Source organism: Bos indicus x Bos taurus, chromosome 4 (assembly GCF_003369695.1).
Source record: "Bos indicus x Bos taurus breed Angus x Brahman F1 hybrid chromosome 4, Bos_hybrid_MaternalHap_v2.0, whole genome shotgun sequence".
NCBI lineage: Eukaryota > Metazoa > Chordata > Mammalia > Artiodactyla > Bovidae > Bos > Bos indicus x Bos taurus.
In genome coordinates, this window is record NC_040079.1 from 84,165,455 (window position 1) to 84,191,266 (window position 25,812).

General features: G+C 37.3%; 1 protein-coding gene across 1 annotated transcript in view; it reads right to left on the reverse strand.

The window, feature by feature from the left end:
* SEMA3D (semaphorin 3D) overlaps positions 1–25,812 on the reverse strand; it is a 230,541-nt gene that overhangs the window by 63,879 nt on the left and 140,850 nt on the right. Inside the window, exons 6-9 of the mRNA XM_027539842.1 lie at positions 25,457–25,576; positions 20,061–20,154; positions 17,211–17,339; positions 62–204 (exon numbers count right to left, since the gene is read on the reverse strand). Coding sequence (XP_027395643.1) covers positions 62–204; positions 17,211–17,339; positions 20,061–20,154; positions 25,457–25,576 — 486 coding nt within the window. The remainder of the gene's footprint in view (positions 1–61; positions 205–17,210; positions 17,340–20,060; positions 20,155–25,456; positions 25,577–25,812) is intronic.

Genomic DNA, 25,812 nt, shown 5'->3' on the forward strand with positions numbered 1-25,812 from the left:
TTACATGGTTAATTATTCATACATATACACATATGCCTAAAGTAAAACAAATATATCTTACCTTACAAACTCTTCCAACTCGAGAAAGGATGGTCTTATCAGAAGTACTTCCTTCTTGAGATGATTCACGAAAAAAGAAATATACTTTATCATCATCTGGATTATAGGTGTCTGGGATGGGGAAAGTTCCAATAAATTTTGCTCCTGTTAGGAAGAAAAGAAGCTCTACATTAAAATACTGAAATAATTCAGCTACAATAATACTAGTATCTTTTGTATGTAAAACAATTAGCAGCAGAATAAAAAACATGAATGAAATGCGGAAATGAAGCATATGCATAATAAACATGACACAAAGTAGAAACAGGTATTAGCACAAAGAAGTCTTGAACAAGTTCTTTAGGACTCCAGAGACCAGGTGAGAACATGACTGGCTGAGATTAATAATTATCTCAATTCAACTGAATTACACATAAAGTCATTTTTTCAAACCTAGAGAGTCAATGATTTTATATTTTCCTTGTTTATGATTGGACTTTAATATTTTCCTTTTTTATGACTGCTTTTTTTAACCAGTTTCCATTATGAAGAGCTAAGGAAAAACTATAAACTTATCTCAGATTTTGATATATTACGATGTTATTTGCTATAGTTTGTGTAACTGCCAAAAAATATTCAACCAACCAGTAAAATGCTTGGGTTGACTTCAGTGTTGGCTCTGAGGACACTCTTTCCAAGTTTATATCCTGTCTCTGCCACTTATTCCTCAATTTTCTCATACCTAATATGAGGTTACCAATATCATCATATCTAGGGTCACTAATATGATAATCAAGTAAATTAATACATATAAAGCATTTACTATCCAGTAGTGTCTGATACATAATAAGGATTAAATAAATGTTATTCATTATTAAAATGACTGGGATGATAATAATAATGATTAGGGCCACAAACAAGAGATGATGGAAAATTGAGCATATTCACACAATTGGTATCAATAGTATAACATGTAGTTATTAAAAATGAAGCAATTCTAAATGTACTGGCAGGGAAAATTGTCCATGATGCATATCAAGCAAAAAAATAATGACAATACAATTAACTCCTTTGCAGTTGCATCAGTGACAAGTCAATTTGGGTTACTAATGCCTTGTTTAAAAAGTACTTGGCCTTTTAAGTCTTAGTTTTATATAAATGGGAGTTAACCATTTATATGGTTAACATACAGATCTGGGAGTAACAGATCTGTAATTGGATGATACTAGTTCAGAAATAAACACTTTGATTAATAAAAATCATTTGATTAAAGCAAAGACAAAAATTGGTTAATTGGGAGTAAAGGACTTCAATTAAGTAGAATATACAAGATGCCTGGAAGAAAGCAATGAGCACTGTTTAGGATGTAGAAGCAGGAACGAGAGAAAACAAAGTTTCCCAAAAAATAAATATAATAAGTAGGAGGTGAAAAAGTAACACTGCCTTTGTTTTGATCAGGGCCCTGATTGCCGGGTACCCCACGGTATTAAAAACCATGCCCCTGCAAATACAGAACAGTTGATCAGTAGCCCAGCAAACAACACTTCATAATAGACTCCTTCAACAGACAAAAGTTAAAGTTTGATTCTAAGTGATGAGTAGTTCAGTCTTTATCATCGCAGCCTCTCTGGGTCAACCCTGGGTCTCCCATCCAGTCTCTTCTCTGCTTAAATGTGAAACCTTAAGAGGAAAAGACTGGGGTGGGTGGGTGGGAAGTATGTGCATGAACTTTCTCCCTTTTATTCTTTGTTATTCCCCTGTTCTTTCCCTGGAACTTAGAACTCCAGTGGATTTTTATGCTCTCAATAATCTCATTTTGATATGGTTCTAAATTACACAAAAAAATTTTTAGAAAATCATGTAGCATTTAAAAACTTTTATTTTTTAATTAATCTTAAGTTAGCAAGGTCCATTAACAATTCTACTGAAGGATTTTTGTTTTTCCCTCCAGCCCTGCTTTTAAATTGTTGATACATCACAAATAGTTTTGAATATCTGAGCAAAGTTAAAATTCTTTTCTAGTCACAAATTCATATTTGATTTAAACATATCATGTTTTCTTTAAAAAAATTCTCTGTGGAAACAAAATTTCTTATAAATGTAGCATTAGGATTTCAGCATATTCATGGAAAGTAAGGATATATTTGATCACTACTATATGCAAAGGCACTTAGAACAAGAAAAAGTTCTAGGATCAAGAACACAAAGTGAGCAAGAATTGACTCTTTGCTTCAGTTACATTCTGGATTAAGAAAATACTGACATAAGGCCAAGATATGGCTAATAAGAAGGCCCAGTCTTGATGTTTCCAATGACTTGAAAAGCGATTGGAACAATGAGAAGAGAAAAGGACAACCAATTGTGGGTTTCCACAGGCACAGATCAGGTATTGATAATAATATATAGCACCTTTTTGAATTTACAGATGCCTCAATTCAATGCGACTACCTGGATACAAATCTCCTGCTGCACTGGCATGTGTATTTTTAAAATATATGAACAAAATAAATAAAACCCTATAGGTGATTTTTTACAAGGATTTGTAAAAATCCTTGTTTAAGAGTCACTGCCATAGATTACCATTTCATATACAGGAAAAGAACATAGACAGGACTCATTAACCCTAGGTCAGTCACACAGATGCATGGATGGACAGGAGGAGTGAAGACTTTAATACAAATTATTCATAATTAGACTGGGACAAAAAAGGAATAAAATGGAAACTATACAGAAAGATGATCTCCCCAGGTGGGAAGGTGCCCAATATGCTACTGGAGATCAGTGGAGAAATAACTCCAGAAAGAATGAAGAGATGGAGCCAAAGCAAAAACAGCACCCAGCTGTGGATGTGACTGGTGATAGAAGCAAAGTCCAATGCTATAAAGAGCAATATTGCATAGGAACCTGGAATGTTAGGTCCATGAATCAAGGCAAATTGGAAGTGGTCAAATAGGAGATGGCAAGAGTAAACGTTGACATTTTAGGAATTAGCAAACTAAAATGGACTGAAATGGGTGAATTTAACTCAGATGACCATTATATCTACTACTGTGGACAAGAATCTCTTAGAAGAAATGGAGTAGCCACCATAATCAACAAAAGACTCCAAAATGCAGTACTTGGATGCAATCTCAAAAATGACAGAATGATCTCTGTTTGTTTCCAAGGCAAACCATTCTACATCACGGTAATCCGAGTCTACGCCATGACCAGTAATGCTGAAGAAGCTAAAATGGTTCTATGAAGACCTACAAGACCTTTTAGAATTAACACCCCCAAAAGATATCCTTTTCCTTAAGGGGACTGGAATGCAAAAGTAGGAAGTCAAGAAACCCCTGGAGTAACAGGCAACTTTGGCCTTGGAGTAGAGAATGAAGCAGGGCAAAGGCTAATAAAGTTTTGCCAAGAAAATGCACTGGTCATAGCAAACACCCTCTTCAAACAAACAAAAGAAGACTCTACAAATGGACGTCACCAGATAGATGGTCAATACTGAAATCAGATTGATTATATTCTTTACGGTCAAAGATGGAGAAGTTCTATACAGTCAGCAAAAACAAGACCGGGAGCTGACTATGGCTCAGATCATGAACTCCTTATTGCCAAATTCAGAGTAAAATTGAAGAAAGTAGGGAAAACCACTAGACCATTCAGGTATGACCAAAATCAAATCCCTTAGGATTATACAGTGGAAATGACAAATAGATTCAAGGGATTAGATCTGATAGACAGAATGCCTGAAGAACTATGGATGGAGGTTCATGACATTATACAGGAGACAGGGATCAAGAACATCCCCAAGAAAAATACATGCAAAAAACAAAAATGGCTGTCTGAAGAGGCCTTACAAATAGCTGTGAAAAGAAGAAAAGCGAAAAGGAAAGGTATACCCATTTGAATGCAGAGTTCCAAAGAACAGAAAGAGAGATAAAAAAGCCTTCCTCAGTGATCAGTGCAAAGAAATAAAGGAAAACAAAACGAATGGGAAAGACTAGAGATCTCTTCAAGAAAATTAGAGATACCACGGGAACATTTCATGCAAAGATAGGCTCAACAAAGGACAGAAATGGTATGGATCTAACAGAAGCAGAAGATATTAAGAAGAGGTGGCAGGAATACACAGAAGAACAATACAAAAAAGATCATGACCCAGATAATCATGATGGCATGATCACTCACCTAGAGCCAGACATCCTGGAATGCAAAGTCAAGTGGGCCTTAGGAAGCATCTCTATGAACAAAGCTAGTGGAGGTGATGGAATTCCAGGTGAGTTACTTCAAATCCTAAAAGATGATGCTGTGAAAGTGCTGCACTCAATATGCCAGCAAATTTGGAAAACAGCAGTGGCCACAGGACTGAAAAGTTCAGTTTTCATTCCAATCCCAAAGAAAGGCAATGCCAAAGAATGCTCAAACTACCACACAAGTGCACTCATCTCACACAGTAGTAAAGTAATGCTCTGATTCTCCAAGCCAGGCTTCAACAGTATGTGAACTGTGAACTTCCAGATGTTCAAGCTGGATTTAGAAAAGGCAGAGGAATGAGAGATCAAATTGCCAACATTCACTGGATTATCAAAAAAGCAATAGAGTTCCAGAAAAACATCTATTTCTTCTTTATTGACTATGCCAAAGCCTTTGACTGTGTGGAACACAACAAACTGTGGAAAATTCTGTAAGAGATGGGAATACCAGACCATCTTATCTGCCTCTTTAAAAATCTGTATGTAGGTCAGAAAGCAACAGTTAGAACTGGACATGGAAGAACAGACTGGTTCCAAATAGGGAAAGGAATATGTCAAGGCTGTATATTGTTACCCTGCTTATTTAACTTGAGTACCTTATGAGAAGTGCTGGGCTGGATGAAGCACAAGCTGGAATTAAGACTGCTAGGAGAAATATCAATAACCTTGAATATGCAGATGACACCACCCTTATGGGAGAAAGTGAAGAGGAACTAAAAAGCTTCTTGATGAAAGTGAAAGAGGAGAGTGAAAAAGTTGGCTTAAATCTCAACATTCAGAAAACTAAGATCATACCATCTGATCCCATCACTTCATGGCAAACAGATGGAGAAACAGTGGAAACAGTGGCAGATTTTATTTTGGGGGGCTCCAAAATCACTGCAGATGGTGATTACAGCCATGAAATTAAAAGACGCTTACTCCTTGGGAGAAAAGTTATGACCAAGCTTAGGCATAACCTAAGAAAAGATATGACCAACCTTCAAAAGCAGAGACGTTACTTTGCCAACAAAGATCCATCTAGTCAAAGTTATGGTTTTTCCAGTAGTCATGTATGGGTGTGAGAGTTGGACTATAAAGAAACCTGAGTGCAGAAGAATTGATTCTTTTGAACTGTGGTGTTGGAGAAGACTCTTGAGAGTTCCTTGGACAGCTAGGATTTCTGAACTGATACAGAAATTATAGGAATGCAATTGGCTTGTTTTATCTCAACAAATACATAGCTTAAAATGGAGATGACACAAGTAGAATTTATCATAGTTCTTACCTCTTTGCAGCCTGATGACCCTTTGTAATTTTAGTATCAGAACTATTGCCATGATTGAGTTGAATTTATACTTTTAAATATATGGCAAAACCAATACAATATTGTAAAGTTAAAAAATAAAATTAAATTAAATTAAAAAAAAATAAAAATAAAAATAACACAGTAAGTGTTAGTCACTCAGTCAGGTCCAACTCTTTGCAACCCCATGGACTGTACACCCTCTTCTATCCATGGGATTCTCCAGGCAAGAATACTGGAGTGGGTTGCCATTCCCTTCTCCAGGGGATCTTCCCAACCCAGGATCAAACCCGGGTCTTCCACATCACAGACAGATTCTTTACTGTCTGAGCCACCATGAAAGCCCATGACTGAGCTAAATTTATAGTTTTAAAAATAACAGTGGTACAAAATTTGCAGTCTTCTCTCTTCAGAGAGAAAAAGAGATCTCAGTGATTTAAAACAGAAAATCGTTACAGGTAAAAAGGATTTTTACTCTGAGAGAGAGTTGTTTGTAAAACTTTCCTCAGACACACAGATGGAAGCAGCAGTTATATGGGCTGATTGGTGTTCTCTTATTTGCGAAATTCAACAAACAAAACACAGCTTTATGACAGAACGGAATGTACTCTGCCTAAAAGCAATACAAATAAACATGTTAATTCATATTCTATTGTTGAAATGCACAGAAGAGCCTCTTTGGCTATGCAAAACATTATCCAGGTGTTGTTGCCAGGTATTGCCATTTGAAAAGGTCAAAAGTTAGAGTATGATCCTAGTCCCCATTCCAGAAATGTCATTATAATATTGCTGCGTCGCTTCAGTCGTGTCCGACTCTGTGAGACCCCATGGACTGCTGCCTACCAGGCTTCTCCGTCCCTGGGATTCTCCAGGGAAGAACACTGGAGTGGGTTGCCATTTCCTTCTCCAATGCAGGAAAGTATCACTCAGTTGTGTCTGACTCTTAGCGACCCCATGGACTGCAGCCTACCAGGCTCCTCCATCCATGGGATTTTCCGGGCAACAGTACTAGAGTGGGGTGCCATTGCCTTCTCCAATTATAATACTAGTGGGGCAAAATAGAGTAGATATTTTTCCAAGTTGTATTTCTTTTAAATTTCAACTAATATATGACATAAATGATCTTACTGTGTTTATTCAGTGACTGTGGTCTTATTGGACTCTTAAATGTTGGTTCTTTTTCATGTAAAAAGTTATTACTGTAAGAAAATTATTTTGGAGTACTATAAACAAATTAAATGGTGGAAGTATTTAAGCCAAATATTTATTATTACGTGAAGAAATCTAATTATGAAAAAAAAAGCATTAGTATCCAACAGTACACTATTCTGTGATTTAAATAATAAGTAATTTTGAGTTAAAAATAAATACCAGTTTTAAGCAAGAGAGTTTTCTTTCTCACAGATTCAATTGAGGTCCTATGTCTTAGAATATTGATATTAGTATTTTATGATAGAAACTCTTTTCTGACTTGTTGCCAAGTTTATGTAAAAATAGATATCATTTCACCAGTATATGACATGCATAGTTGTATTAAATAATTTAAAATCATACCCCAAGACACCTGTGCTTTATTAGAGTACATTTTTCCCATTTGGCATTTGAAACACATGCCTTAATAGGGATGGAGTTTGAAATCGTGCATTTTCACAAATGAACTTTTAGCATGACATCAAGAGACACTGCCAAATGAAAATGGCATACATCCATATGGCCTGATGAAATGCATATCACTTTCATTTCTCCTTATGAACATTGTTTCATCCAGATGAGCACATCTACAACAGGACGTAAGACATAGTGAGTTGCTTATTTTCCTTTATTTCTTCTTGTAGTATCTTTTTCTACCACTTTTGAAAAATGCTATCCTTCTGTGTGGAAAACAATTTATAGACAACAGTACTCCAAGAGAAACTTCAAATGAAAACTTCCTCCACATGTTGGAAATAAAAATTTTAAAACAAAAGTTCTCATCTACTCCAGGAAACAAAACAGAAACATATGCAACGGAGGCGTCATTGTTTGTTTTCATTATCCAAATGGTCATACTTCTTACTTTTATCTCAAAATTCTCATGAAAAACGTCTAATGTGTTTGAATAATCCCTCTGACTTGTATCTTTCCTTAAGTGTTCTAAGATTAAGTTGATACAGAAAAGTGTGGAAGTACCTAAGACTGTGTCTAGAACAGCCATAGGGTTCACCTTCACAAGTTTTCACCCTCCTGGCGATGGATTTAATAGATGGATTCATTTCTCAAAGAAGGAATCAGTATTCATATTTCTTATGTCTTCTGGCATTGGATTAGACAAAGTGATCAATGATGCAATAATATATAGAGGAAAGTAGTCAGACATTGACACTGGTGACATTATTTGAAATATCAAGTACCTGTCAGTTCTTAGTAATTGAACAAAACCCCGGAGTGAGTTTCACATGTACATGCTAAATAAGTAGTCAAGAAAATTTACACATTGCATTATATGATTGTGGACTGCACTGTGATATATGACAGGTATTGCACTGATTATGCTATGTACATAATTAATAAAAAGTACACTTTAGACAAATCTAGATAGCATATTCAAAAGCAGAGACATTACTTTGCCAACAAAGGTCCGTCTAGTCAAGGCTATGGTTTTTCCAGTGGTCATGTATGGATGTGAGAGTTGGACTGTGAAGAAAGCTGAGCACCAAAGAATTGATGCTTTTGAACTGTGGTGTTGGAGAAGACTCTTGAGAGTCCCTTGAACTGCAAGGAGATCCAACCAGACCATTGGCCACCTCATACGAAGAGTTGACTCATTGGAAAAGACCCTGATGCTGGGAGGGATTTGGGGCAGGAGGAGAAGAGGACGACAGAGGATAAGATGGCTGGATGGCATCACTGACTTGATGAACATGAGTTTGAGTGAACTCCGGGAGTTGGTGATGGACAGGGAGTCCTGGTGTGCTGCGATTCATGGGGTCTCAAAGAGTCGGTCACGACTGAGCTACTGAACTGAACTGAACTGAAGGTTGAATAAGATAATGTCTAACCCCCAAACATAGCTCCTTTAACAACCATTGCTTTTTTGTCTCCCTGTATTCCTGACACTATCCAGATGACTCCTCTGGCCTCTATCTTTGGATACTAGGCTGACTATATCTGGAAAATAGCCACTTCTGAAAATGGGGAATAGAAATGCCCCTCCCCCCAAGTCAATCTTTTCCCTTAGCATGTCTTTACAAGAATCTCATATAGTTTCTACCATTTTTCCCTTGCCCTGCCATAGTTTCCTTGGACCAGGAAGCTTCTGACAGACTGAGTCTCCTGACGCATTGTGCTCTCCTGATTCTGGCCAGCTTATCCCTTAGCAAATGTTCACAATATTGGCTACAGCTGTGTAGGGCTTCCACATTGCTTGCCTAACCCACATGTTCTCTATTTGCTGTGGTCTCCACAAGCAGACGCACATCTTCAGTTTGCTGTTGCCCAACATGGCATGGCGATATGGACCCTGATTGTAATGAGGCTGCAAGAGCAGCAGATGGGCAATCACAAGATCAGAATTTAGGTTGGTGGACTGTATCATACAATGGTAAGAATAAAGTGTCTAGAGCTAGAGACACCTACCTGAGTTTCAATCCCACAATAACTGTCTCACCACAGACTATTAATCTGATTTCTAATCTACCCCCAACTGTAAAGTGGAAATAGTAATTCTCTCAAAATTATACCACTAACTGAGATTATACTTTAAAAGTGCCTAATAGCAGTGACTAGGATAGAAGCTATATAAAATTAATTTGAAGCAGAAGAGACCAGATATAGGGAAAAGGGTTAACAAACAAGATAGGGGCAATAAAACAGAGACAAGGTGATGGAGACCTAAAGAAAGATGGTGGCCATGGAAAAAACAAGGTCAACTGATATTTTGAAGGAAGTAAAGGCTCTTAGTGATAGATTAGACAAAGGGAGATAAAGGAGAGGAAGAAATTAAAGATAACTTCAAGGTTACTGGGTAGATGAAATTAAGAATGTTAAGATAGATTAAAATCAGGAAATAGGTGAGGGCAGTTTAGAAAAGGAAAACAAGAAAGTTTTGAATTAGATTCCCAGTATTTTAGATTTTAAATTCAATTATTGTTTTCTACATCTATTTACTATTCAAAGAAACTCAAGCAAAAGGTCACTAAACAACTTGTATAAATCTCAAATGATTTCAATGGCACAATCAAGGCCAAGGCTTAGATATCTTATTTCCATATTTGGCAACTAGTTCCTTTTGTTTAAACTGAGATGAAAATGTAAGACATTTAAATAAATATTTTAAAGAGAACTTAGTTACAAGAAGGGGCTTCCCTGGTAGCTCAGCTGGTAAAGAATCCGCCTGTCGTGCAGGAGATCCCAGTTTGGTTCCTGGGTTGGAAGATCCTGTGGAGAAGGAATAGGCTACCCACTCCAGTATTTTGGGGCTTCCCTGGTGGCTCAGATGGTAAAGAATCCACCTGCAATGCAGGAGACCTGCATTCAATCCCTGGGTGGGAAGATCCCCTGGAGGACGGCATGACAATCCACACCAGTGTTCTTGACTGGAGAATCCCCATGGACAGAGAGGAGCCTGGTGGGCTACAGTCCATGGGGTCAAAAAGAGTCGGACATGACTAAGCAATTAAGCACAGCACAGTTACAGGAAAAAGTTGAAAATACAGTTTGAGAAAACACTAAAACAGAGAAAACATTTAAAGCTATTAGAATAGATAAGATCACAGAATTACAGAGACAGAGGAAGAACAGATGGTTAATATCTCAAAATGCTAAGTATTAAACAGATGTCAGAGAATCAGAGCACCCAAGTCTTTAGTCCCACTTGCTACCTCTCTCACCTTCAGGAGTAATGACGATGAGGGTGATGACAATATTGACACCGAATTGCTTTTACAATTGTCATTCATCAGACTTCCCTATACAATCTAATTCTTGTAACACCATGCGAACAGATACTATTATTATGCCAAATTGTTATTTTTATTTTTTAAATGTGTTACTTATTTATTTTGGCTGCACTATGCAGAATGTGAGATCTTAGTTTCCTGGCCAGGGATCGAATTTGGGCCCTCAGCAGTGAAAGCACTGGGCTGCCAGAAAATTCCCCAGAGAATTTATGCCAAATTTTTAGAGAAAAAATTTAAATGCTCAGAAAGGTTTGACCAAAGTCACAAATAAGTGACAGTCATTATTTAAACTTAGGTAATTAAGTTACACATAAACAGAGCTATAATTTATGTCTAAATTCGGACACCTCAGAGTTAAAGAACAGCAAAGGTAAACTGAAAATGTCCAGGGCAGACCAGGTTATACTATCCCTCTTATTATTAAAAATTAAAAGATGCTTGAAATTAAAAGATGATTGCTCCTTGGAAAAAAAGCTATGACAAACCTAGACGGCATATTAAAAAGCAGAGACATTACTTTGACAACAAAGGTCCATGTGGTCAAAGCTATTGTTTTTCCAACAGTTATGTACAGTTGTGAGAGTTGGACCATAAAAAGGCTGAGTGCTGAAGAATTGATGCTTTCTAATTGCAGTGTTGGAGAAGACTCTTGAGAGTTCCTTGGACTGCAAGATCAAACCAGTCAGTCCTAAAGGAAATGACCCTGAATATTCATTGGAAGGGCTGATGGTAAAGCTGAAACTCCAATATTTTGGCCACGTGATACGAAAAACTGACTCATTTGAAAAGACCTAGATGGGCTCGATAAAGGACAGAAATGGAATGGACCTAACAGAAGCAGAAGATACTAAGAAGAGGTGGCAAGAATACACAGAAGAACTGTACAAAAAAGATCTTCACGACCAGATAATCACGATGGTGTGATCACTCACCTAGAGCCAGACATCCTGGAAGGTGAAGTCAAGTGGACCTTAGAAAGCGTCACTACGAGCAAAGCTAGTGGAGGTGATGGAATTCCAGTTGAGCTATTTCAAATCCTGAAAGATGATGCTGTGAAAGTGCTGCACTCAATATGCCAGCAAATTTGGAAAACTCAGCAGTGGCCACAGGACTGGAAAAGGTCAGTTTTTATTCCAATCCCAAAGAAAGGCAATGCCAAAGAATGCTCAAAACTACTGCACAATGGCACTCATCTCACACGCTAGTAAAGTAATGCTCAAAATTCTGCAAGCCAGGCTTCAGCAATACATGAACCGTGAAATTCCAGTTGTTCAAGCTGGTTGTAGAAAAAGCAGAGGAACCAGAGACCAAATTGTGAGCATCTGCTGGATCATCAAAAAAGCAAGAGAGTTCCAGAAAAACATCTATTTCTGCTTTCTTGACTATGCCAAAGACTTTGACTGTGTGGATCACAATAAACTGTGGAAAATTCTTCAAGAGATGGGAATATCAGACCACCTGACCTGCCTCTTGAGAAACCTGTATGCAGGTCAGGAAGCAACAGTTAGGACTGGACATGGAACAACAGACTGGTTCCACATAGGAAAAGGAGTACGTCAAGGCTGTATATTGTCACCCTACTTATTTAACTCATATGCAGAGTCCATCATGAGAAACACTGGGCTGGAAGAAGCACAAGCTGGAATCAAGATTTCCAGGAGAAACATCAATAACCTCAGATATGCAGATGACACCACCCTTATGGCAGAAAGTGAAGAGGAACTAAAAAGCCTCCTGATGAAGGTGAAAGAAGAGAGTGAAAAAGTTGGCTTAAAGCTCAACATTCAGAAAATGAAGATCATGGCATCTGGTCCCATCATTTCATGGGAAATAGATGGGGAAACAGTGGAAACAGTGTCAGACTTTAATTTTTGGGGCTCCAAAATCACTGCAGATGGTGACTGCAGCCATGAAATTAAAAGACGCTTACTCCTTGGAAGGAACGTTTTGACCAACCTAGATAGCATACTCAAAAGCAGAGACATTACTTTGCCAACAAAGGTCTGTCTAGTCAAGGCTATGGTTTTTCCAGTGGTCATGTATGGATGTGAGAGTTGGACTGTGAAGAAAGCTGAGCGCTGGAGAATTGATGCTTTTGAACTGTGGTGTTGGAGAAGACTCTCGAGAGTCCCTTGGACTGCAAGGAGATCCAACCAGTCCATCCTAAAGGAAATCAGCCCTGGGTGTTCTTTGGAAGGAATGATGCTAAAGCTGAAACTCCAGTACTTTGGCCACCTCATGCGAAGAGTTGACTCATTGGAAAAGACTGACGCTGGGAGGGGTTGGGTGCAGGAGGAGAAGGGGACGACAGAGGATGAGATGGCTGGATGGCATCACCGACTCAATGGACATGAGTCTGAGTGAACTCTGGGAGTTGGTGATGGACAGGAAGGCCTGGCGTGCTGCGATTCATGGGGTCGCAAAAAGTCGCACACGACTGAGCGACTGAACTGAACTGAACTGATGCTGGGAAAGATTGAAGGCAGGAGGAGAAGGGGACAACGGAGGATGAGATGGTTAGATGGCATCACTGATTCAATGGACATGAGTTTGGGCAAGCTCAGGGAGATGGTGAAGGAGAGGGAAGCCTGATGTGCTGCAGTGCGTGGGGTCGCAAAGAATCGGTCACAACGGAGCAACTGAACAACAACAAGGTTAAAGGAATCTGCCTTATACATTCTACAAATATAAATGATAATTCTAATTCTTCATCAGTTTCCTGCATTCAATTCAGTGAGACTTGTACTTTCTCCCTCCAATTACTTCCTTTCCACTGATTTCCATAATTGCAAAGTTTTCTCAGTACCCCAAATCTTCTCTTGCATTCTTGCTCATATCCTTGGTTTCCTCTATTCCCAAACAATATCTTCTATTTCAATTATTTGTTGCTGTATATTCCCACATCCACCTCCACTGCCACCACTTTTGTTCTGTAGTTGGGGATGGACAGGGACGTCTGTCGTGTTGCGATTCATGGGGTTGCAAACAGTCAGACATGACTGAGTGACTGAACTGAATTGAACCTCATTTTACTATCTTTGGTGTAATGGCCCTTCTCTCTCTGTCCTCCTCCTTACTTCCCTTCCTGTTATTATCAGTTATCTCTATAAAAAAACAAAGATATGATTCTCTGGTTAAGATTAGGGAATTAGTAAAGGGAGTCCAAAAGATACAACTTTCCAGTTATAAAATAAGTAACTTTTGGAGATGTAATGTACATCATCAGTTCAGTTCAGTTCGGTTCAGTCACTCAGTCATGTCTGACTCTTTGCAACAGCATGAATTGCAGCACGCCAGGCCTCCCTGTCCATCACCAACTCCCAGAGTTTACCCAAACTCATGTGCATCGAGTCGGTGATGCCATCCAGCCATCTCATCCTCTGTCATCCCCTTCTCCTCCTGCCTCCAATCCCTCCCAGCATCAGGGTCTTTTCCAATGAGTCAACTCTTAGCATGAGGTGGCCAAAGTATTGGAGTTTCAGCTTTAGCATCAGTCCTTCCAAGGAATACCCAGGACTGATCTCCTTCAGAATGGACTGGTTGGATCTCCTTGCAGTCCAAGGGACTCTCAAGAGTCTTCTCCAACACCACAGTTCAAAAGCATCAATTCTTTGGTGCTCAGCTTTCTTCACAGTCCAACTCTCACATCCATACATGACCACTGGAAAAACCATAGCCTTGACTAGACAGACCTTTGTTGGCAAAGTAATGTCTCTTCTTTTGAGTATGCTATCTAGGTTGGTCATAACTTTCTTTCCAAGGAGTAAGCTTCTTTTAATTTCATGACTGCAATCACCATCTGCAGTGATTTTGGAGCCCAAAAAAATAGTCTGACATCATGGTGACTATAATTAAAAACAGTTTATTGAATACTTGAAAGTTGCTAAGAGTAAATCCTAAGTTCTCATCACAAGAAGGAAAATTCTCTATAGGTGTTGACAGAAGTTAGCTAGGCTTATTATGGTGATCATTTCACGATGTATGCAAGTATCAACTATTATGTTATACACTTGAAACTAGTGAAATGTTATTTGTCAATTATACCTTAAAAAAAAGACACAAAATAAAAGAATTTAACCTGTCAACAGATGAATGGATAAAGAAGGTAAAGAAGATGTGGTATATTTATATACAATGGGATAATCAGTTCAGTCAGTTCAGTTCAGTCTCTCAGTCATGTCTGGACTCTTTGCGACCCCATGAATCACAGCACGCCAGGCCTCCCTGTCCATCACCAACTCTCGGAGTTCATTCAAACTCACGTCCATCAAGTCAGTGATGCCATCCAGCCATCTCATCCTCTGTCGTCCCCTTCTCCTCCTGCCTCCAATCCCTCCCAGCATCAGAGTCTTTTCCAGTGAGTCATCTCTTTGCATCAGGTGGCCAAAGTATTGGAGTTTCAGCCTCAGCATCAGTCCTTCCAATGAACACCCGGGACTGGTCTCCTTTAGGATGGACTGGTTGGATCTCCTTGCAGTCCAAGGGACTCTCAAGAGTCTTCTCCAATACCACAGTTCAAAAGCATCAATTCTTCGGTGCTCAGCCTTCTTCACAGTCCAACTCTCACATCCATACATGACCACTGGAAAAACCACAGCCTTAACTAGCCAGACATTTGTTGGCAAAGTAATGTCTCTGCTTTTGAATATGCTATCTAGGTTGGACATAACTTTCCTTCCAAGAAGTAAGTGTTAATGGGATAATACTCAGCCATTAAAAAAAAAAAATGAAATAATGTCATTTGCAGCATTATGCATGGAACTACAGATTATTATATGAAGCAAAATGTGGAATCTAAAATAAGACACAAATGAACAAATCTGTGAAACAGAAACAGATTCACAGACATAGATTGCCAAGGGCAAGAGAGGTGGGGGATGAAAGGACTGGGAGTCTGGGATTAGGAGATGCAAACCAGTATATACAGGATGGATAAACAACAAATTCCAACTGTATAGCACAGAGAGCTATATTCAATAGCTATATCAAATATATCTGATTCATTTTGCTATATAGCATAAATTAATGCAACATCGTAAATCAATTATACTTCAATAAAATAAATAACTGAAATAAAAAATTAAATAATAGGTAACTTCATAATAGTTTCAGGAAAACATTCACAGCTTTTCAGCCCCATGAACCATCTCTTCTGATGCTCTGGACATTCATCATCCAGGAGGTTGGCAACCCTCCCCTATAATCCCTGCAGGCCTAATGGGCAGAACAGCATTCAGTATATCATAGGACCCTAAAAGCTGCTCATCAGTAACAAGTTAAACCAACACAAGTTTCCTACTTTGTAATTCTCTTCTCATAGCACTAAGAAGAGCATGCTAGACAAATAAAAGCTGAATACATATTTCTCACATTTATTGTCTTAGCAATACTGCTGACTTCTTCTGGACATGCCACTGGTAAGGAAAAAATAGAATAATCTCTTAAATGAGTGGCAATATGATGACATTTACCATCCCAAGACTAGGAAATACAATTTATACTTGACTTTAAAGCCATACTATTTTGTTACCTGAACAGAAAACTAAGCTCTTCTGCTGGTAAAATCTATGGAGTCATTCTCAAACCAAGTTATTGCCACGAAAACCTCGCAATATTCAAGGATATGGTCCTGCCTTGCACAAGTGTTAAGAAGTTAATAGTAATCACTTAGTTGGGGATATTCTAAGTTTGTTTACTCTATTAATAGGGTTCTCTCTTGGTCAATGGATCACATTGTTGTGTAAACAAATGGATCTGGAGGTTTTGACTAAAGAAATGTTTTAAAAGTGTTTTTCCCTTTTGTTTATGTTGTCACTGCTTGAATGATACTGAAAGATACAGAGATAGCCCCAAGGAAATCTCTACCCAAGCCTCCTCCACTAAAACCTAATATTTATGGGTTTTAGTGGGAATGGGAAATGCTGTGTGTCTGCTTAAATAGCAGTGTTAAGTTATTCTGCCATATGGTGAAATAAGTTCCTATGTTAACTGAAAAACTAGAAAATCATGATAAAAACCTGACCTCTTGGAAGGCAATAGGGCAAAAGGAAAAAAAACAAAACAAAACAGGCTTTCACCATTCCTTCCATTAAATAAATTCATTTAGGAAGTCTTTTTTGTTGTTAGAAACCCTAAATGCTTAAACACAAAAATAATCGAACTAATATCAATATGCTTAAAATTTTGGAGAAACATGTTTTAACTAAAAGAAAAACTATTTTTTTCAGCAAAAGAAGTTAGCATTACAATCTGACCCTTTTCTATTATGTTCATAGACAGCATTTGGCTTAGTCATTAAAAAACAGGCTACAGGAGAAAGACTGCCAACTTGAATTCCAGCTCAGCAACTGACAAGTTCTAAGACCTTGACCAAATTACTCAACTCCTCTTTACCTCAGTTTATTCATCTTTAAAAAGCACATAACAATAATAACACATCCCTCACATTAAAACTGTGAATATTTTAAAAAAATCAAGTAGAGCATGGAACAATGTCAAGGACCACAGCACAATAAATGTTAGCTATTATTATTATCATATATGCAACAAGTCCTGGAGATCTAACACAGAGAGGAATTCTTTCAAATGTATTTTATATATTGAGCTAAATAACTTCCAAAACACATCTGAACAAATAATCCTGAGTTCCTTATCTACTCAAAAGCAAAGGCAAAAAAAAAAATCTAAAGTGTGAAAATCACTAACCATTGAGCCAGTGGTGCTCTGAAATGTCAGTTCTGACGTAATGGTGGTCATGAGTAGGCCCAAGGGACCGCGTGAATGCAGTATCTTTGCCAAGGAAATCAGAAGCTGTTCCAGAGTAGAGGTACTCATCTGCAAGGGAGAAAAGAATACACAGGACTTCTAAGAGTTTACCAGCAGACACTATTGACAATAGACCAGTTTTACGACATGAAACCAAAGATGTTTACTGCTTACATCAGAATATATTGTTTTGTAAATTTCCCTTTCAGATTTTGAAAAATCTGCTCAGCTGAAGAAAAGATAACTCAATAAACTTTGGTAAGCTGATTCCAAATACTTGAATATAAAAAAGGCCAAAGTCTCCTGAATTAATAATTAATTACACGTGCATTTAGCTTCTGTTATGGAGGAACTCCTCTTCTTTCCCTGTCCTCACAAATAATTCAAAGATATGTCATAATTAGGAGTCCCTCTTTGTAAAAACACACACACACACAAATTTAAAAAGTAAACGCCATAATGAGGAATGGATTGTGTAATTAGTATTTACTTAACCGACACAACCTCAGTGACCACAACTTTTCTTTGCCTAACCTCTGCTGAAAGGGAGCTTTCAACACTGAAGTCATACTTTGTAATTATAACATGTTGCATTCCTTGTAGCTAATCATGTTTCTAATAGTTCTGATAAACAGGAATTTCTGAAAAGGGAAAGATGTGGCCATTACTGCATACCAAACTTCTTTGTCCTGTTATTTGTGTAAAGTGGATATCCATGTCTTACCAGAAACAGGAGAGAGAGAAGAGAAGAGAAGGAGGGGTGCCAGAGGCAGAGAGAGGTGGGAAGGAGAAGGAGAGCGGAAAGAATGAGGAAGAGAGGGCAGAGGAGTTTAAGATGAGGGAGAGGAGAGGAAGAAAGGACAGAAAGGAGACAGATGGGAGAAGGGGAAAGAAAAGGATGCAAGGGGCAAGAGAGGGGAACTGGGAGTGGTGGTCTGCATTCCTGATGCAAGTTAGCACATTGCTGGGGGTGGGGTATGGCAGGAAGAATGCAGTCCCCACAGTAGAACATGTTGTCCCTTTGAAAGCTAAGCCTCTGTTTCAATAAATCTTTATATTCAACTACTTTGGGTTATACTTAATAGACTAAACTTTTAAAAAATAGCCAAATCTCTACAGAGCATTTAGATTTTTTAAAGCCAATATAAGAACAACTACAATCACTAAAACTCAATTATCTCAGAAACATTTTTAAAATCCCTCCTTTGCATAAGTGATTCAGCTATTTTCAAAAATCCTCCAATTACATCCACTGAAATAAGACTTTTAGTGAACTATGTGAGACAACCAACCTAACTATTCATGACAATAGTCAGTTTCCAAAGGTGGGGGAGGGGGACACACACACACACATAAACATAAAAGAGAGAAATCGAGTTATGTAAACTACAACTATTTTTTCAGGGGGGGGGGGGATGGGTGCACATAGTGCAACATGTGGGATCTTATTCCCTGACCAGGAATTGAACCTGTGCCCTCTGCAATAGAAAGGCAGAGTGGTAACCACCAGACCACCAGGGAAGTTCCCAGTTATATAAAGTAAATGTAGACATGGTACTGATTCCATCTCTTATAAACATATGGTGCAAGACAATATTTCTTTGTGGGGCAATTTTTTAAAAATAGAAGAACCAAACAACATCATCAGTAGAGACATAAAGGAAATACACCATTAATTTGAAACATAAAACTGCAAACATTCATTTTTCCAGGAAAAAAAAAAAAAGCATATTTCAACATAAAAGTTGGATCTCTATATCCAGGTTTTAAAGCCATCTTCTTTGTACTTAAATTACTTAGAGGTTCAGGGGTCACCAATGTCTACAGTCTATTGTTAAAGGTATGTCAACTCCATTTGGCGGATCAGTCACAAATCATCGACCTCACTTTCTGAGGATAATGACTGAACATTAGTCACATAATTTTCAAAACACACACACTTTCACTTCAAAGAAGAGCACTGGTTCTCACAAAGTGAAAATTAAAATGTCATGGTGTGTCACTCTTGATAGCCTATTCAAACACCTGATGGACAAGCTAAATAAAAAGAGACTAGAGTCATGAACGAAACCAAGACAAAAGTTGTCCTTATAATGGCTGAAACTTAGAGGTCAGAGGTCATGTCGATAGTCTTCAGAAAAGACTTCAGACCACACAGTACCACCTTCTTTAAACACAATGTTCCTCCCGTAAGAGAATTTATGATGTATGCAAAGCAAGAGAAAACTGAATGTGCCAGCAAAAATTTCACATTTCTAATAATACAATCAGGTTATGGTGAAATTGAGGGGAGAGCAGTTACAACATTCTATTGTCTGTGTTCTATAGTTTGATTTATTTGTCTTATTAATTTATCCACTTACATCTTATTATTACTTCTCCCACTCAAATATTCAATATATTTTGTAATATATTATGTTCAAGGAACTGCTAAATTTAACTGCCATAATGAACCAAATAGGGGCATATAAGGTAAATATAAGAATATCTGAGTTATTATATATGTAAAATTATAGCAACATGAATGTCTTTTGCATTAAACACATTTGAGCCTTTTCAATCTGAAGTTTATTTAAAATGTAACTGTGCAGACATTAAGGATTACGGGAGACTCACTTTATGGATAAAAAGCTAAATACAGAGAGATGTGAGACTAAAAAACTATCACCAAACAGTCAGTGGATGATTAATCCAAAATAATCTTTAACTCACTAAGACAGTGTGGTTGAATCTACACACATCTTTTTAGAAAAACACCTAAAAGCAAGAAGTATCCTTTGCTGCTCTTACCTGTCATTACTGAAGCAAAAGGCTGCTGAGGATCAAAGGGACATTTCAGTCTGCCAGACTCCAAATTGTGTGTGTCTAGTTTGAAAATAACTTCCTGTTAAGAGAAATATTAACACAAGTGTGATTTTTTTTTTAAATATCAGAGTCAGCAAGAACATAGGAGATAAGAACTAAATTCTAACTCATTAATTCAACAAAAACTGAACATATAGCATGCACATCAAACTGTGCTTCTTAACTCTTCCACAAATGTTATTTCTGGCAAGACTCAATTCCCATGTTTTGGTCTCCATTTGGCCTAAGTAGTAATTATAATAATGAATGAATTTTTCAATGCCTTCATCAATTCATTTAGCCTGGACCACTATCATCATCAAAATCACTATCAAGCAATCCTATTTCTTAAGCCTAATAACTAATTTACTGAGTCTAATAAGCCAGTTTCCTCCTCTAAGAAATAAATTTAATAATCATACTTTCAGAACTATGACGGTCTATCTACCTAAGCATCTGCAACTATACCATATTACTTAAGCCTTACAATACTTTGTAATTTCAGTGACATAAAAGTGTGGTAAGGCAGACAGTTCATTTTCAGAGCTATTGATACATGTGGGCAAAAAAAATTCCAATGTAGTATTTTCACTATTATGAAAACACTATGCACATTAAAGCCACACAGTTATTTTGGCAGAAACATTTATTTTTATAATAGTGGCCACAGACAGAATGGCATTGGCAGACTTTTAATATTCAGGGGGAAAAAAACATTTCAAGTTGAACTTTCCAAGAAAAATATGAATGTATAATGAATATGGCCCCATGAGTTTGAGTGTTTCATAACAACGACAACACTACCATCCAGCAAAAAAGACTGATGATTCAACCTACAAATGCACTAGCGAAATTCAGCATTTCTGACATTCTCTCTAGAAGGCATATCTACAGAGTTATATCAGAACACACATGCAATTAAAAGGAATCATTCAGTGCCACTTATCTAGAAAGCAAGCAAAGAAGCAAAAGGGAGAGAAAAAATTGATTATTTGGATTATTATTTTTGTATGATGTGACATTTCACATCTTTTTCTTTTAAACAGTACTAACAGTAACTACTGCCTTATTAAAAAAAATAGCAATATTAATTTAACTAGCATGAATAACAATTACTATTTAATAGTTTTAAGAAAATAAGCTTTAATACTTTAATGGTATTTAATGTTAATACATACTAACCATGAGCAGGAATTTTATGTACATTATCTCACTAAATTGTCACCATAAATGTAAAGAAGTGGCTACTTTATGGATTCCAGCTTTACAAGAGGAATATTGAGAGTAAAAGGGAGAAGGATCTTGTTCAGCAACACATAATGAATAAGAGGCAGAGGAGGAGCTTGAACTCAGGGCTGTCTCCAAAGTTCATGCTCTTAACATATCTAATCTCAGGATTTCAAATTCATGGATTTAAAAAGGTGCTGAAATTAATTTATAGACTCACCATGACCATGTAACATGATCAAGCTCAAGTATGTTTAGTTAGAACAGTTCAGCTAATGATAAGTTGTGATAGTGGCGCCTAGGCGTGAAAAAAGTCCAATGAGAACACTTTTAGGGCATGTTTCCCAACCGTGGATGGGGCTAGAGATATGTCAGGAAAAAACACCTACAGATCACAGCCCTTAAGAATGTTTAAATATCATTAAGGGCACATTATTCTCCACAGGTCAAACAGAACTGTTGATTCTAAAGCCTATAATGGGACGTTGTAAAGGGAAAAAGTAAACTGAATTCTGGTGTGTCAGAAGATTATCGTAAAAAGCTAAAAAAGAAAACCCAAGAAAGTATCTGGGACAATGTCATAGTTGATGCAAAGTCCTAGATAAATCCTTATAATTGTACAGACTCCTGTTGTCAAAATGTAATATTTCATGAAATTCTCAAGATAAGCCCATAAAATTGTTATCTGTGGAGGCTAAGGACAAGGTCTCCCTTATAATCTCCTGGAGAAAGGAGAGAACAGGAAAGCAGGTTTCCTTGAGCCAGAGTCAAGGACACCAACAGGAAAATGATGTCAAAAATAAAGGCTGATACAATGGATTTCCTGAGATAAACTGAATTACATGACATTTTAACTTTTGAGACAATTTTAATTTTATAAGATTGGTCCCACCTAATTCATTACACAAAAAGCACCTGTCCAAACTACACACAGAGAAATACTGTTGAAGTAAAGACAGAAGAAGATAAGAATAGAAATTTTCATCATCACAATGACTAGGCAAAGTTATTGTTCATATCATATTAATTATGAATACTATTAACATTTAAATATGAGGTTTGCAGAAGCAAAGGGAGATTCCAGAGGAAAGAACATGTTTCCAAGCTAACTTAAAAGCAATCCTACTGCTGGGCATACACACTGAGGAAACCAGAAGGGAAAGAGACACGTGTACCCCAATGTTCATCGCAGCACTATTTATAACAGCCAGGACATGGAAGCAACCTAGATGCCCATCAGCAGATGAATGGATAAGAAAGCTGTGGTACATATACACAATGGAGTATTACTCAGCCATTAAAAAAAATACATTAGAATCAGTTCTAATGAGGTGGATGAAACTGGAACCTATTATACAGAGTGAAGTAAGCCAGAAAGAAAAACACCAATACAGTATACTAACGCATATATATGGAATTTAGAAAGATGGTAACAATAACCTTGTGTACGAGACAACAAAAGAGACACTGATGTATAGATCAGTCTTATGGACTCTGTGGGAGAGGGAGAGGGTGGGGAGATTTGGGAGAATGGCATTGAAACATGTATAATATCATGTATGAAACGAGTCGCCAGTCCAGATTCGATGCATGATACTGGATGCTTGGGGCTGGTGCACTGGGACGACCAAGAGGGAGGGTATGGGGAGGGAGGAGGGAGGAGGGTTCAGGATGGGGAACACAGGTATACCTGTGGTGGATTCATGTTGATATATGGCAACTCTAATACAATATTATAAAGTTTAAAAATAAAATAAAATTAAAAAAAAAAAAAAACTAACAGGCACCCCCAGTATTATAGAATAGATAGATAGATGGCAGACATTATTTTTAAATAAAGTTTATATATATACTTTGGAAATACTTGCCTTTTTACCTTTCTGTGTTCTTGTTGCCTAATACAGCTGAATATTAAGTGACCAGAATAGAGAAAGTGATATGCCAAAGCCCACGCAATCGTTTTCTTATTTTATTCTTAAAATAACTCTGAGTTACTATTATTATCATCATCCTTCTGCTGAATAAACAGAAGCTTAGAAAGTATATGCAGAAGGCCATGGAGCTGGTAAATGACAGGGGCCATAATTCAAACTCTGGCTCCCCATGTTCAAATTCTCAGTAGTTGTCAACAGCCCTGACTTCTGTCCTGAAATCCAGATCCAACTGCCCACTTGGCATGATCTACAGAGCATTTTTCAAAAGCAGAATGTATAAAAACTAACTCACCATTTCCCCCACAAATTTGTTACTCGTCTCACCTCAATAAATAATACTATTCTCCAGCTCACTGCCAGATAGAAATCTGGGATTCATTTCAGCTGCTTCCTCTTTCTTCTTGTTGCCCCCGACACAAAAGAGTGTCCCCCAAGAATGGGGACTGTATACACTTCTCTCCTCCATCTCTGTGTTACTATTCCCTCTTCAAAGTCATCTTAGAAGCAACCTTATCTATTTGAGAATGTCATGCCTTCCCTCTGAACTGGACAGTGAATCCTGAGACTAATAATTCATTTCATAAGTGGACAGTCTTCAGGCAGTGTTGCCATACAATTACCTGTCCTCCTGACTAGTGAAAAATTCACAAGGCTTAATACCCCTGTTCACTTATAACTCTCTCATTCACATAACCTGTAAATTTGATGGCCCCAGGGCTTTTTGACAGTTTCAAGCTAAGTATTAGCTCCTTCTAAATTCCCTTTCAGTACTTGTGAGTTTTAGGAGTTAAAGAACACTATTTGCATCCCTCAGCAGGTTGTGAGTTTGGCCTTTAGCCCCAGGCCTCAAAATACATCCAAGCTGTGGGGCTATCTCATATAATTACACCCTACGCTATGAGCCACTGTTATATATTACCCTTCATCAAAGCCAGGCAAGAGAACATTACACCAGCAACAAAGAATGATGGATTCAAGTTGCCAAGTCTCCTAGTGGTTCAGAGATTTAACTATCAGGGTTGCTTTACTTTCAAACCATTGAGTCTGGGCTGGTTAGACAAATTGGTCAGAGAGAAAAATGTATCCAGCCACAGTTATGGGTTTGATCTCTGCTTGAATCAGTTAAATCAATGCAAAGAAACCTGTACTATAAGCCCAGACTTTACTTTCAAACATACAGCCAAATACCCTTAAAATATGTGTGGTTAGTCACAAGAAGTATATACATAAACATAAGGATGACAGTGTAACCCATCAACCCATACAAAGTAATTAGAGTACAGATTCTAAAGCTCAGATGGGCATGCTTGCTCTAGAGATAGACTACTTGGGTTCAATTCCTTGCTAGACCATTTATCAGCTGGGTAATCTTAGGCATGTTATTTCATTCCACTGAGATTCCATTTTCACTAATTTGCAAACTGGGAGTTATAAAGGTACAAACTTCATTAAGAGTGTTGTGAAATTCCAAAAAACAGTCCATGTGAAGTGCCTGGCACAGGCCATGACACAAAGAAAGCACTCTAACAAATTAGTGTTGATTAAATTATTGCAATATGTATGTTTCTCATTTATTGAAATGCTCATTGATAGATGGAATGCATTACTCCTAATTAATACTTCCTACATTTCCACTACGCCAATTAGGTCTGGCAGAAATAAGTCCAGTATGATAACAAGTATGGTAAGAACTAACTATACAATTTTAAGAAAATCATTAAAATTATCTATATTTAGTGTCTGCTATTGTAAACATATGCAACAGGTCAAATTTGTTGGGTGGGAAAAGTTAAGTTACTTAGAAGATACCATTCTGTCACAAGGTCTTACAGGAAACGAATTTTTACCAACAGCAACATCATAAATAGCTCTAGTTATATAGGAAGCTCAAGACCAAATAAAGCTGTACATAGAGCCTAGAAAACAAGCACTTTCAACATTTTACACTATTAATTTTAATCATGTCACTAGAAAACTTTTAATAGAAGAAGTTTTTATAAGGTGAATAAAGCAGATAATCAAAATGGTAATAATCTATTAAGTGATTGGGAACATAAGTTCTTACTCAGTTCATACAGAAAATGATTCAATTTTTATATTCAAATCTATGTATTTTATGTCATAGGCAGTAAGTAATAAGCTATTATAGTAAATTGTTTTCATGCTATTTTACAATATTACCTCCTTGTAGAATCCAAGATCAATATATCCACATACTGGATGAAACGCTCCAGTTCCACACACATAAACATGAGTTTTGTTATAGGGTTGAAGTACTCTGATGAAATTTGCACATTCTGTCTATTGGGCATAAAAAACATAAAAGCATTAGCATATAATTCAGGTATTTCAAAGTATCATTCATACCACCTGTTTTCCAAGTAGATTAATCATCAAAAATAAGTGCTAAAATAAAAAAGATTTATGAGAAATGCTTAACACCTGACTTAGCAAAGGAGGCAAGACAAATTAGAAACTATGACTTGAAGCTTTTTTTGAAGTTTTATGGTTTTGAAATAACCAGAGTACTAGAATGC